This window comes from Anguilla rostrata, chromosome 16 (assembly GCF_018555375.3).
Source record: "Anguilla rostrata isolate EN2019 chromosome 16, ASM1855537v3, whole genome shotgun sequence".
In the NCBI taxonomy this organism is placed as follows: Eukaryota; Metazoa; Chordata; class Actinopteri; order Anguilliformes; family Anguillidae; genus Anguilla; species Anguilla rostrata.
This window is the reverse complement of record NC_057948.1, coordinates 35,155,085-35,168,813: the sequence shown is the minus strand read 5'-3', so window position 1 is coordinate 35,168,813 and position 13,729 is coordinate 35,155,085. Positions and strand designations below refer to the sequence as shown.

Genomic DNA, 13,729 nt, shown 5'->3' with positions numbered 1-13,729 from the left:
GAGAAGGAGGCTCACGAGGAGTCGGACAACGGGACCAATGAGAACGGGGGGAGGCTGACTGAAGAGAGCGACATGGACCAATCAGATGACCTCTCCCCCGGCCTGCAAGCCACTGCCTACGTCGAACAAAGTCTGGAGGAGATGGGAGAGGTAGCTTTACGTACCTTAATCTCTGTTAAATCTATTGGTAAATACATAGAATCGGTGTTAGATACTATCCAGCCTGTAGCGAATCAGAGTACTAATTTAGTCAGCAAAATGGCGAGCATTGTTGGGCTGAATGGCCTGTTTTCGCCATTATGTTGTGTTATAGTATGTTATGTAAATGCATGCTATGTACATACATGCACATACGTGTACTGTATACACACACACAGACACAAAATTAAGGGGCGGGTTGTATATTAAAAGGGCTGTAATTCCTACACGGTTCACCTGATATGGATGTATATACCCTCATATTAGATCTCATATTAGTCTGCACTTTAACCTCTTATTCATTGTTTCATTTCAATTCCAGTGTACTGGAGTACAGAGCCAAAACTACAAAAATGATGCCACTCTCCAAATAATTCTGCACTGCACTGTATATATAGTATATGTATATACATATATATACACAAAGTTGTGTGAATATTTATATGCACAAATATTTATATATATTTGTGGCAAACAAGCCTGCCACAGGCCACCAAAGTGGCTTTCCACAGGGCCCTCCAGCACAGAGACACATGGAGACGATGTTCAAACAGTCCAGGTTTATTTACGAGGGTGGCGAGATGTTACAGCCAACTGCGCAGATGTAAAACAGTCATGACAGAGGCTCCCCTTGTGTGAGTGGGGATGGCAGATTTAACCTGTGCGCACTGATTACCTCACTACACACAGGTGCAATTATCTAATTGGCCAGGTGTAATTAGCTTGACCCAGGGCAGGTGTGGCTGCTTAAACCAGCCATCCCCACACCACAATATTTTTATAACTTATGTATATTACATGTGCAAAATATATGTTATTGTGTATGTATGTGAGTACATGTGTGTGTCATGGTAAATGTTGATAAATAGGAGATGTGCACATATTTATCCATTTTTAATAATGTGCACATATTTTGTGAGCACATTATTTAAATACTTATATGAAATTTCACAAAGATGAAGTTATTAGTCTTATATGAAGGCACCAAGACGGTTTGAAGGAGTGGCCTGTCTGGTTTCTGAGCAGCTCCGCCCGGTGGAACCTGTCCAAAGTGACCCTGCACCTTTCCTGAGCAGCCGCCCTCCTGGACAAGTGTCCGCTACTATCTCCGAGCCGCTTCCTGTCCGAGTGGTAACTACTATTACTGTCACTACTACTACCCACGCCGACTTCCTGTCCGAGTGAGTAACTACTACTACTACCACTGCTACTACCACGCCGACTTCCTGTCCGAGTGAGTAACTACTACTACTATCACTACTACTACCACGCCGACTTCCTGTCCGAGTGAGTAACTACTACTACTATCACTACTACTACCACGCCGACTTCCTGTCCGAGTGAGTAACTACTATTACTGTCACTACTACTACCACGCTGACTTCCTGTCTGAGTGAGTAACTACTACTACTATCACTACTACTACCACGCCGACTTCCTGTCCGAGTGAGTAACTACTACTACTATCACTACTATACCACGACTTCCTGTCCGAGTGAGTAACTACTATTACTGTCACTACTACTACCACGCTGACTTCCTGTCTGAGTGAGTAACTACTACTACTATCACTACTACTACCACGCCGACTTCCTGTCCGAGTGAGTAACTACTACTACTATCACTACTACTACCATGCCGACTTCCTGTCCGAGTGAGTAACTACTACTACTATGCCTACTACTACCACACTGACCTCCTCTCACTGTGTGTAACTAATACTACTGTCACCACTACAGTACTGCTACACTGACCTGCTCTCTCTCTGAGAACCAAGCCTGACAAATAAGCACTGTGTTCTCTCTCTTTCATCCTCTCTTTATGTCTCTCTCTCTCTCTTTCATCCTCTCTCTCTCTCTCTCTCCCCACATCTCTCTCTCTCTCTGTCTCTCAGAGCGGTGTTGGAGGAGAATCCCTATTTTCGGATGAAACAGGTGTTGCGCTGGTACCTGTCCGGCTTTTACAAGAAGCCCAAGGTGAGATTCTGACGGCCAGCACGCCTCGGTGGAGCAGAGGTACCCCCTGAGGTGGCTCAGTCTCACACAGTGCTACGTGTGTGTGTGTGTGTGTGTCTGTGTGTGTTTGTGTGTGTTTGTGTGTGTGTGTGTGTGTCTGTGTCTGTGTCTATGTGTGTGTTGCAGGGCCTGAAGAAGCCGTATAACCCCATCCTCGGGGAGACTTTTCGGTGTTGCTGGCTGCACCCCCAGACTGACAGCTGCACCTTCTACATAGCAGAACAGGTGAGGTGACTCCGCCCACCACCGCCATTGTGACATTACTTCAGTTCTCATGTAGAAGACGGAGAGGAGCTCCAACAAACACTTTGCACTGAACAACAAATAGAGCAACAGCAACAGTGATTGGTGCTTGTTTTCTGGCTGCTACATCCAGGCATGTTGTGGGTATCCAGGAAGTAGCATCCGCCAATCACTCTCAGTGATGTGTTATTGGTGGTCAGCAACATGCTCTGTGATTGGTGGAGCTCCTTTCTGTTTTATTCCAGTAAGTACAGTGATGTCACAAAGGGTCTAATCCCTATTTGGTGAGGCTTGTTGGCCTGGTAACGCTCCACCCCTTGGGACAGCCATTTCAGCGCAGTCCCCCACTCCTCCTCTACAGTGGGGCTATGTGATTTTTGGCAGACATTTTGGCGGCCAGCACGGGGCTGTGTGTAGCAGCTGGTTGTCATCACGCCGTAACCGTGGACACCACGCACGTGCTCCGCCTCACACTCTGTCCTCGACGTTTCCCCTGTAACGCTACGTAGTCGCGCGTTTCTCAGGCAGTGTGAAATGACTCGGCACATCCGCTGAAGCGCCTCACACGGTTCCCTGCCTCTTTCCCATTGGCCCTCCAGGTGTCGCATCACCCTCCGATCTCCGCCTTTTACGTGTGTAACAGGAAGGACGGCTTCTGCATCCACGGCAGCATTCTGGCCAAATCCAAGTTCTACGGTACGTCCGGTTACCGTAGTGTTATCGCAGTCGTGTCTTGCTCTCCAAGAGTGTACTGTAGGCAGGGTAAGCTTCAAAGGCAGACTTTTGTCAGGTGTCAGGTCACATGACGAAGGCCCAATTGGGTGAAACGTGGTCGTTTAGTGTAGGTGTAATAATAATTATGCTGAAATTGGTAAAATATATGTTCAGGTTCATTTTCCTTTGTAATTCAGTACCAGTGCTGACTGCTAATTAACCTGATAATAAATATTTTGGTTATCTATTTCAGATAACAATGCAAATAAGTCCCTGATTTTACACGTAGTTGTACTGTGTATGTTTTTAATTACCTATAAAAATGAAACGCTTTCATTCATTGGTCATTTGGCGTGAGCTCACGCTCTGATTGGCTGGACCGTTTGATCACATCCGTCTTCCTCCTGCAGGGAATTCTCTGTCCGCCATTCTGGACGGGAAGGCAAGGCTGGTCTTCCTCTCGCGTGATGAAGAGTATGTCATCACCATGCCCTACGCTCACTGCAAAGGTATGAGTTGATGAATACACTCGTGAAACATTCTCACGCAGTCAAGCACTGCAAAGCGCTTTGGGTTCATTGAATGAATAAATGCAGTCAATTTTTATTTATGATTGAATTATGGTGTTAAATCTGGCATGTGGACAGTGGGAGATGGTTATTATAGTCTGATTACTAAGCATGTTGTAGTGAAGGGGGGAAACCTCAGCCATTGCCATTGTGTAGCCCCCTCCTGGGAGATGCACGGCGGCCATTTTGTGCCAGAGTGATCCCCACAGGCTGGGTGTGTGGGCCGGTGACTCTCGAGCCGTACGCAGGTCCCTCCACACGGTTAGGGGGTCGATCCCCCGCTGTGGAACTTTCACCACTGTTATCTTTACCCCATTACTCTCTCTGCTTTCTCTCTGTCCGAACGAAGAAAAATAAATACGAAAGTCGGGGGGGGGGAAAGAACGCTCGCCTCACTCCACTGAAGGGAGGGTGGGGGGAGCGAGGGCGTCGCCGCGCTCTTCTTAAAGCGTCTGTCCTAATCGGCGCCGCCGTGCGCTGCGTTCGCAGGCATCTTGTACGGCACGATGAGCCTGGAGCTCGGCGGCAAGGTCACCATCGACTGCGAAAAAACGAAGTACGTAGCGGAACTGGAGTTCAAACTGAAGGTACGGGCGCGTTTTACACGATTTACACTGCCTGGAGGTCTGGGTGTGATAATGTCTGGACAGTTGTCTCGCTGCTGTGGTGGATGGCTTTATAACAGGGCCATTTATGATGCAGATAATTGCAGTAAAAAAATTTAAACTTCCAAATGAAATAAATATCATTGTCGTGTGATACGATGATATGCAAAACAACAACATTGCACCCATGAAAAAAGAAATGGTATGTTGAGAGCTTAATATCATTATTGGTTGTAAATATTAATTTGGGTGATTTGCAAAAGGGGAGACTGGTCATAGATAGAACTGTGACACCCTAAGGTCTGTTGATGAAAGTGAGTTTCACTGATATTACAACAGTATTTTCTGAAATGAGCTTGTTGATAGCAGAGATGGAGGCAGAGATCCTCAGGGTGCTGCTTGGCGCACTGGATTCGTATTTTTAATAAACATTTTCTGTGTTTTTCTTTTTGTTTATGTTTCTGCGGCTCCCTACAGCCCTTTCTGGGAAGCGCTTCCAGCGTGAATCAGATTTCAGGGAAGATCCGCGTGGGAGAGGATGTGCTGGCCACCATGGATGGACACTGGGTATGTCCCCCTCCTAACCCTAACTCTAACCCCCACCCCCCCCCAAAACCCAAACCCAAACCCACCCCCCCACGCCCGCTGAGCATTTCATTACACAGCAGTACCATCGTTCTAGCAGACTCTTATCCACAACAACTTACAAAAACCTGATGAGAGCACCTTACTTCACTCTAGTGTTTCTTTTGCGCCTCTACATCATATGCACCTAAACCTATGCACTTGTACGTCGCTCTGGATAAGAGCGTCTGCTAAATGCCTATAATGTAATGTAATGTAATGTGTGCATTAGCAACAACAACTACAGATATAAGATGACGTCCATAGAACTGTAGTTAATGTCAGGATTCTGTGTGTGTGTGTGTGTGACATCACACATGACATCATTTGTGGTTCTGGATGTTTGGAACCAAGGCTGAACCCTTGCTGAAGGCACTTTGTGTGGTATTTGATGGGGAGGGAATGTTAAGGTTAAGCGAGGTGCTTCATCAACCCCAAAATAAGCAGATGTTTGATTTACAACATGCTGATATGATTTTAAAGTTTTTAAAAAAATTTGGCTGACGGAGACATGTGATTGGTGGCTCCGCCCACTGCAGGCTTGGTGAGGCTTCTTTTCTCCCACTGCTATTCATAGCACTGAGCTGTCAGTCTCCCTGAGTGGGCGGTGCTTATGTCCACAGGACGGTGAGGTGTTCCTGCATGAGAAGAAGACTGGCCACCAGGAGGTGCTGTGGAACCCCAGTCCCGAGGTGCGGAAGCAGAGGCTGAAGAGGCGCGTGGTGCTGCTCGACCAGCAGGGGGAGTTTGAGTCTGAGAGGTACTGCAAGTCAGAGAGAGTGAGAGTGTGTGTGTCTGTGTGTGTGTGTGTGCATATGTGTTATAATCCTTGCTGTGCGTGTTCCTCAGGCTGTGGAGTCATGTGACCAGCGCCATCGAGTTCAGGGACCAGGAGAAGGCCACGCAGGAGAAATTCGTCCTGGAGGAGGCACAGAGACGGGAGGCGCGGGAGCGGGGAGACAGGCCCTGGCTGCCCCACCTCTTCACCCTGGACCCCGTGTCCAACGAGTGGCGCTACAAATACGCAGAGTACGTTCTGCTCCAATCAGGAGAGGGGAGAGGAGCTACAGAGCATGTACTGCTCCAGTCAGGAGAGAGGGGGAGGAGCTACAGAGCATGTACTGCTCCGATCAGGAGAGGGGGAGGAGCTACAGAGCATGTACTGCTCCAGTCAGGAGAGGGGGAGGAGCTACAGAGCATGTACTGCTCCAATCAGGAGAGGGGGGAGGAGCTACAGAGCATGTACTGCTCCAATCAGGAGAGGGGGAGGAGCTATAGAGTACATGCTGCTACAGTAAAGAGATGGGGAGGAGCTACAGAGCATATCTAGGTGTGTTGTTACTGTAGATGTGTTTGACAGTAGGGTATGTGGGTGTGTTTGGGGTATGAGACAGTAGGGTATGTGGGTGTGTTTGGGGTATGAGACAGTAGGGTATGTGGGTGTGTTTGGGGTATGAGACTCGGTTCAGTGAACCCTGGCCCGTCTGGGTCTCTCTGGGTCTCTACAGAACCAGGCCATGGGATCCTGACACCAGCCTGGCGCAGTTTGAGAAGGACGGGGTGATCCAGACCCAGGAGCGCCGCCCACGCCACCACAACGGGCTCTCCTACAGCCAGAGCTGGGCCGCGCAGCAGAAGGTGGGTCCCGGCCACGCCCTGCCACGCCCTGTTCTACAAGCACCGCTCTCTCCCCAGCTTCCTGACACACCCTGCCAATCAGAACTAACCAGCATAACCCCGCCACCTCAACATACTGCCTTCACCCACCCACCACCCTTTGCCAGTCATTCTGCCATCTAATTTGCATAAGAAGGGGCGGAGCTCGGCACTCGGGTGCTCTATCGCTCATTCCTCAGTCTCTCTGACGTCCGAGGCCAAGACAGGCAGTCCTGTTGAGAGGATCCGTTACTCAGCAGATCCTGGAGAGTTAGTATCTGAACTGTTCACCGTCAAATGTGGGAGGGAAGGTTCTGTGTAATTAATGTGTGTAATTAATTGTGTGTGTTTTGCAGGCGCAGGGTAAACACAGGAAGTCCAGCAGTCAGCCGTCCAGCTGCAGCCAGAACACGGAGAGCAGCAGCACCACGCCTGAGCCCACGCACGAATCCTCCGACAACGAAGGCAAGCGGGGTCAGGGGTCAGGGGTCAGAGAGCGTACGGGTGACATGTCGGTCAGAGTGAAACGTCCAAACAAACGTCAAGTCGTCAAACTCGATTGAGTTTTTAAAAATTACTTTATTTTAAGATTATTTATCAGTCATGCCAAGGTGGTCCGGAAAATGTTCTGTCTGTGGTGTGGCTGATGCAGTTTCTCTGCTCTGTACCTGCTCAGGATTCATGGGTCAGTGCTCCAGATGTAACAAAGAGGTGAAGGACATCGCAGAGATGGAGGCCTCCATAGCGTCAATAAAGAAGACACAACAGGACATACAGAGGTGTGTGTGTGTGTGTCTGTGTGTGTGTATAGTGTGTGTATGGTGTATGTGTATAATGCGACTGTGTGTGTATAGTGTATGTGTGTATATGATTGTGTGTGTATGTATGTGTATAATGTGTGTATACAGTGTATGTGTGTGTATGTATGTATGTTTATAATGTGTGTATAGTGTGTGTATAAATAGTGTGTATGTGTATAATGTGATTGTGTGTGTATAGTGTATGTGTGTATAATGTGACTGTGTAGTGTATAATGCATGCATAATGTGACTGTGTATAGTGTTTGTGTATATGTGTGTGTATAATGTGTGTTTATAGTGTATAATGTGACTGTGTATAGTGTCTCACGCGCTGTGTGTGTATACTGTGTGTTTATAGTGTATAATGTGACTGTGTATAGTGTATGTGTATAATGGATGTATAGTGTGACTGCATGTATAGTGTGACTGTGTGTATAGTGTCTCATGCTCTGTGTTTGTGTATAGTGTATGTATGTGTATAATGGACGTATAGTGTGACTGTGTATAATGTGTGTGTATAGAGTATAATGTGACTGTGTGTATAGTGTATATTGTGTCTGTGTGTATAGTGTGACTGTATAGTGTCTCACGCGCCGTGTTTGTGTATAGTGTGTGTATAATGTGTGTGTATAGTGTATGTATGTGTATAATGATGTATAGTGTGACTGTGTGTATAGTGTTTGTGTGTAATATGTGTGTGTGTGTGTATAATGTGTGTGTATAGTGTATAGTGTGACTGTGTGTATAGTGTCTGTATGTGTATAATGGATGTATATTGTGACTGTGTGTATAGTGTATGTATGTGTATAATGGATGTATAGTGTGACTGTGTGTATAGTGTATGTATGTGTATAATGATGTATAGTGTGACTGTGTGTATAGTGTTTGTGTATAATATATGTGTGTGTGTATAATGTGTGTGTATAGTGTATAATGTGACTGTGTGTATAATGTGTGTGTTTGTGTATAGTGTGACTGTGTGTATATTGTCTGTATGTGTATAATGGATGTATAATGTGACTGTGTATAGTGTATGTATGTGTATAATGGATGTATAGTGTGACTGTGTGTATAGTGTATGTGTATAATGATGTATAGTGTGTGTATGTATGTGTATAGTGTGACTGTGTGTATAGTGTACAGTGTGACTGTGTGTATAGTGTATGTGTGTGTATAATGTGACTGTGTGTATAGTGTATGTGTATAATGTTTGTGTGTATAGTGTATAGTGTGACTGTGTGTATAGTGTATGTGTGTATAGTGTCTCACACACTGTGTTTGGTGCAGGAACCTGTGTGCGCTCAGCCAGCAGATGCTGCGTCGCCGGGCTGCAGAAGAGGGCGTGTCCCTGAGCAGCCGCCACTGCCTGATCCTCTGCATCCTGCTGCTCTTCCAGCTGTTCATCAACTACACCTGCACATGAGCAATAATGCCCCCGGCAATAAACACCCACGCTATATACACTATACACACTATACACGCTACACACTATACACACTATACACTATACACACTATACACACTATACACACTATACACACACTCACACACACCCACGCTATACACACTATACACTATACGCATAAACACCCACGCTATACACACTATACACTATACACATACACACACACGCTATACACACTATACACATACACACACGCGCTACACACACTCACACACTCATATACACAATACACACACTACACACACACATGCTATACATGCACACACCTACACACATACACTATACGCACACTCACACACTCATATACACTATACACTATACACATACAGACACACACTCACACACTCATATACACTATACACTACACACACATGCATGCTATACATGCACACACCTACACACACACTATACGCACACTCACACACTCATATACACTATACACACTATACACTATACACACACACACTCACACACTCATATACACTATACACTACACACACACGCATGCTATACATGCACACACCTACACTATACGCACACTCACACACTCATATACACTATACACACACACATTATACACATGCACACACGCTCTACACTATACACACACTATACACACACTATACAGTAAATACACATGCACACATTATACACACATGCTCCCACATGCTATATGCACACACACTATATACACACACACACACACACACACACTATACACATACACACATACGCACTCACTCACACACACACACACACACTTACACACTTACACACTCTGACATTACGCCTGTAGAGCAGCCAGACACCTGGGCACCAAGCACTTTGGAGGGAGAGGACAGAAGATGGAGGAATTTCAACACTTTGATCAACACTTTTGATCTTCAAAGCCGGAAGCAGAGGGATCTCTATGGTCTGTCACTGTCGTTAGTGGATGTGCACTTTTATAATCCTCGCAATACTGTGTGTTTGTTTTTTATTTGTCTTAGGGCCCTCCTGGTGGCCACAGATATTTAGTTTCTCTCTTTCTGTCACATCCAACTTTATACTTTGGGCCTTAACGCTAAAGCCAAAAAAAAAAGAAAAAAAGAAATTCAAATAAATAAGACAAAAGAAATCTAGAATAATAGGAAAAAAGGAAGAATGAAGAACTACAGAAACTACAATAGTGCAATTGTGTGTATTTTATATAAAAACAAAAGTAGGTCTTGTCTTTTGTTATGACTTACCAAACAGTATTTATTATCCTTAAAGGACAGAGTACATGTTTACAAGTCTGAATGGTTCTGCGGTACGACAAGAGCTCCTTGGACCGTGGGAATGAATGGATAAAGAGGCGGTTGCTGAGGCAACCTGTTGCCGTTCCTTTGTGATGAAAGCGTGATGTCATAATGAACAATCGTTGTTAAGGAGCTTCAGGGGAGCGATGGAATGTGACCGTGTCCCCTCAGTGTCTTAGAAGCGAGTTCACAGGGAAACACGTGAAGAGGATGTCGGGGTCTCCCTGGCAATCCTGCAGGGGGTGACTGGGAGAGGGGGCGGGCTAGGGTAAGGGGGCGGGGTCAGAGACAGCGAATGATCAAAGAGCACACGGCTAACGCCTGCCAGAGTCTGTCAGCTCGAACCAAGACTCTTCACGTTTTTTAAACCTGCTTGGGGAGTAAACTGGGCGAATGTTCGCCATGAAGCCGGTTATTTCATCACAGTCCTCCCTGCGGTTGCAGATTGCTGGTCTCTCCAAGCCGGCACAAAGGTCCAGATCACACCTGCCCTCCGTATCGAAGGACCCTCGACTCATGGATGAAATGTTGAGACATTTAAGTACCCAATCATTTTGGATTCACATGAAAATTGTTTGTTTGTTTGTCACTATCCTTCAACTTTGAGTTTTTTTTTAAATGTATTTATTTAATGATGAATGTCATTTTTTAAAATAATAATTACATGAACTGGTTTGGAAAGTGTGGTATGAGAATGAATTTTAGCCAGGGTTTGCAAATGGGGGGGAATGTTTTCATGTCTGAAGTTGTGTTTTGTGATGAGAGGTAGCGGAATGTTCAGGAGTCAAGCACAACGGTGGAATGGTCAAATAGGAGAAAGCCAAGCTGTCTGTTCCTGGTTGGAGAGGCTGCTCGAGCCCTTGGCCGTGAATGGTCCCAAGGGTTTTGGAGGGGGAGGGGGAGGGGGGGTAGGGGGGTGATTTACAACCTGGTCACAAGTTGTCTAAAGAGAGGAGGCAGAAAAAAGAAACCATATTATGTTTCAAGTTTTTCTGTACTCTGTTGTACAGCACTAAAATAAAACATTTTACATATTAACCTTGACTCCCATTTGCTCTGTTTTATTGTCTCTGAATATTTTGCATCTGTACACTGAGCTGACTTTGCTTTGTCTAACCACTAGAGGGCACTGTTGCCTCAGAAATATCCTCTGTCAATTAGTTGGCTGAGGAGTTCCACTGCTGGCACTCTAGAAAGTCTCTAGGACCAAAAAGTCTTTGGATTTTCAACTGCAGTTATTCTCAGTTCTGTTATTTTAGTTGTATTTTAGTCGCATATATTGTGGGGCCCCTTGCATTTGCATTAAAATGTTTACTTATGTTTTCTTTAGTTTTTTACTCTTTTGTTTCTAAATAATAACTGAAGATTTCTCTGCAATCATTTTAATTTCTCATACTGTGCTGGATCTGCGCTCCAGGTCCTGAATGTAGGTTGTGTGTACCACAAACAGAATAAAGATTGTGTGGAAAGCAGATGCCCTCAGCCCTGGTCCTGGGGACCTGCAGTGTGGCTTCTGCTGTCAATCAGCCCTTAATTGATCAGGTGATGCAGCTGATGACATCATTAACAGACCTCACCTGGTTTCCTTGGGCTCTTCAGACCTAGACTTGAGGATTTCTGCTGTGAAACGCATCAGGTTGCTAAGCTACGGGTGTCTTCTGGCCGTTGTGAGGTCAGCAGCCATTTTAGATCCAGGAAATCAGGTGAGGCAGGTTAGCTGCGATCAATCGCTTTAATTGATCAATTAAGTGCTGGGGAACAACGAGAACCACATGGTACTGCGGCTCTCCAGGGCTCAGCTGAGAACTCCAGGTGCAGTTGTACAACCACAGAACTAAACCTCACACGGCTAACATTTCTGTAATGGAGTACCGGCTGGCTCTTCAGGGGAAATGTGGAGGCGCAGCCATGAGAAGGACAGGCAGCGGTTTGGTAAGTGACTTCATTTCCAAGCCTGGTTTAGGCCAAAGGAGGCCGATTTATGCCCTAGCAGATGTGTGTGGATGAAATCGCTTGTAGCTAAAGTGTGAGTATAGCACTGCAATGCTGCCATTTTTAGCATGGGTTGGGTTGGGGGTGGGGGAACAGCACAGCACAGCACAGCACAGCGGCCGCTTAATCTGATATTTGCCAGGGCACAAAAGGATGTTTCTGTTGCTCTGCTATCTGATTTTAACACAAACTGCCAAAGAACCAAGTTCTGTGTTCATGCCATACCCCCCCCCCCCCCCTTAGAAAGATTCCAATGATTACATTTTTTAAAAATCCTTCAATAGACCTTTGTTACTGGTTTAATTTCGAGGATCGCAGGTGAACGTTTCCTGAGAGCGTTTTTGGAATTCCTGGCGTAGTTGAGTGTCAGTAAAAAGGATGTAGATGCTTTAAAGTGTGTGTGTGAGACTGGCTGCTGTGTGTGTAAGGGTGCTTGTGTGTCTGAGTTTTTGAGGCATTTGTCTCTGAGTGTGTGCTGTATGTAAGGCAGTAACTGTGTCTATAAGAGTGAGTTTCTGAGGCATTTGTCTTTGTGTGTGTGCTGTATGTAAGGCAGTAACTGTACAACACACTGTTTATTGGAATGCTCAGAATGTCGCCTGCAGACGCACCGGTGCACTCAGGAGGGTTATTCAATACACAGGAGCAGCGCGTTTCTCAGGGATTATGACTTCCTGTTAATGGCCAACATTCCTGCACTGATAACAGTCCGCTCTCCAGTCAGCTAGTACTTTTACCCTTGTGGTGCAAAGTCATGTGCTGGAGGTTCTGAGTATATTCAAATTTAAGGTCAGACCTGGTCTTTTTAAAAAAATTTAAAAAGCAGGTTAAAAATAATCAGTATTACATTTGTTGAGAAAGCTAAGGTAAATAAACTGAGGGAATGGCTTGCTGGTCAGATTGAGCCGTTTGGCATCATCTGATTTTTGTGAATGTTCCTAGGTCTTCACCCAGGTGACTTTTCAAGCGCAACCCTTTAACATCTGACGTCTTCAAACCTAGCAGGTACTGAAAAAGTCCAGTAATACATGTTGTGTGGGCTGTGTAAATATAGTGTGTAAGTGGCTGTGAGTCGATTAAACCGGCCTGTTGTGGGCATACAGTGCCTGTTTAGTGTAATGCTGTTGTGTGGGGTGATTTCAGGCAACCTCTAATACATCTGCCTGTTAGTAACTGTTGAGGGTGTATCCAAATCCTGTTATCAGAAGCTGTGGCTTGGTGGGTGTATCTATACAGTGCCTGTTATAGTGTAATGCTGTGTGTGGTTGTGATTGTGCTGGGTGTGTAATCTCTATGCAGTGCCTGTTATAGTGTAATGCTGTTGTGTGGGGTGTTTAATCTCTATACAGTGCCTGTTAGTGTAATGTTGTATGGGTTGTGATATTGTACAGAGCCTGTGTGTGGGGTGTGTAATCTCTATGCAGTGCCTGTTATAGTGTAAGTGTTGGGTGTTAATTATACAGTGCTGTTATAGTATGCTGTTGGGTGTGATTTGTGGGGTGTGTAATCTCTATACAGTGCCTGTTATAGTGTAATGCTGTTGTGTGGGTTTGTGATTGTGTGGGGTG

At 45.6% G+C, this 13,729-nt stretch overlaps 1 protein-coding gene and 1 long non-coding RNA gene across 6 annotated transcripts in view; both read left to right on the top strand.

Annotated features, from left to right (window-relative positions):
* Window positions 1–11,207, top strand: part of LOC135242646 (oxysterol-binding protein-related protein 5-like) — an 89,671-nt gene extending 78,464 nt beyond the window's left edge. Inside the window, exons 9-23 of the mRNA XM_064313800.1 lie at window positions 1–396; window positions 1,275–1,329; window positions 1,650–1,746; window positions 2,093–2,174; window positions 2,340–2,438; window positions 3,056–3,152; window positions 3,581–3,679; window positions 4,229–4,326; window positions 4,822–4,911; window positions 5,592–5,728; window positions 5,818–5,997; window positions 6,477–6,606; window positions 6,981–7,089; window positions 7,301–7,403; window positions 8,712–11,207. The exon at window positions 1–396 is cut by the window's left edge and continues 61 nt beyond it. Coding sequence (XP_064169870.1) covers window positions 1–396; window positions 1,275–1,329; window positions 1,650–1,746; window positions 2,093–2,174; window positions 2,340–2,438; window positions 3,056–3,152; window positions 3,581–3,679; window positions 4,229–4,326; window positions 4,822–4,911; window positions 5,592–5,728; window positions 5,818–5,997; window positions 6,477–6,606; window positions 6,981–7,089; window positions 7,301–7,403; window positions 8,712–8,847 — 1,908 coding nt within the window. The 3' untranslated portion in view covers window positions 8,848–11,207. The remainder of the gene's footprint in view (window positions 397–1,274; window positions 1,330–1,649; window positions 1,747–2,092; window positions 2,175–2,339; window positions 2,439–3,055; window positions 3,153–3,580; window positions 3,680–4,228; window positions 4,327–4,821; window positions 4,912–5,591; window positions 5,729–5,817; window positions 5,998–6,476; window positions 6,607–6,980; window positions 7,090–7,300; window positions 7,404–8,711) is intronic.
* Window positions 11,208–11,781: 574 nt separating this feature from the next.
* Window positions 11,782–13,729, top strand: part of LOC135242151 (uncharacterized) — a 56,119-nt gene continuing 54,171 nt past the window's right edge. The window contains exon 1 of one of the 5 annotated variants that reach the window (XR_010326248.1): window positions 11,782–12,101. This is a non-coding gene — a long non-coding RNA (uncharacterized LOC135242151). The remainder of the gene's footprint in view (window positions 12,102–13,729) is intronic. The other 4 variants (XR_010326246.1, XR_010326247.1, XR_010326249.1 and 1 more) reach the window with 4 other exon arrangements.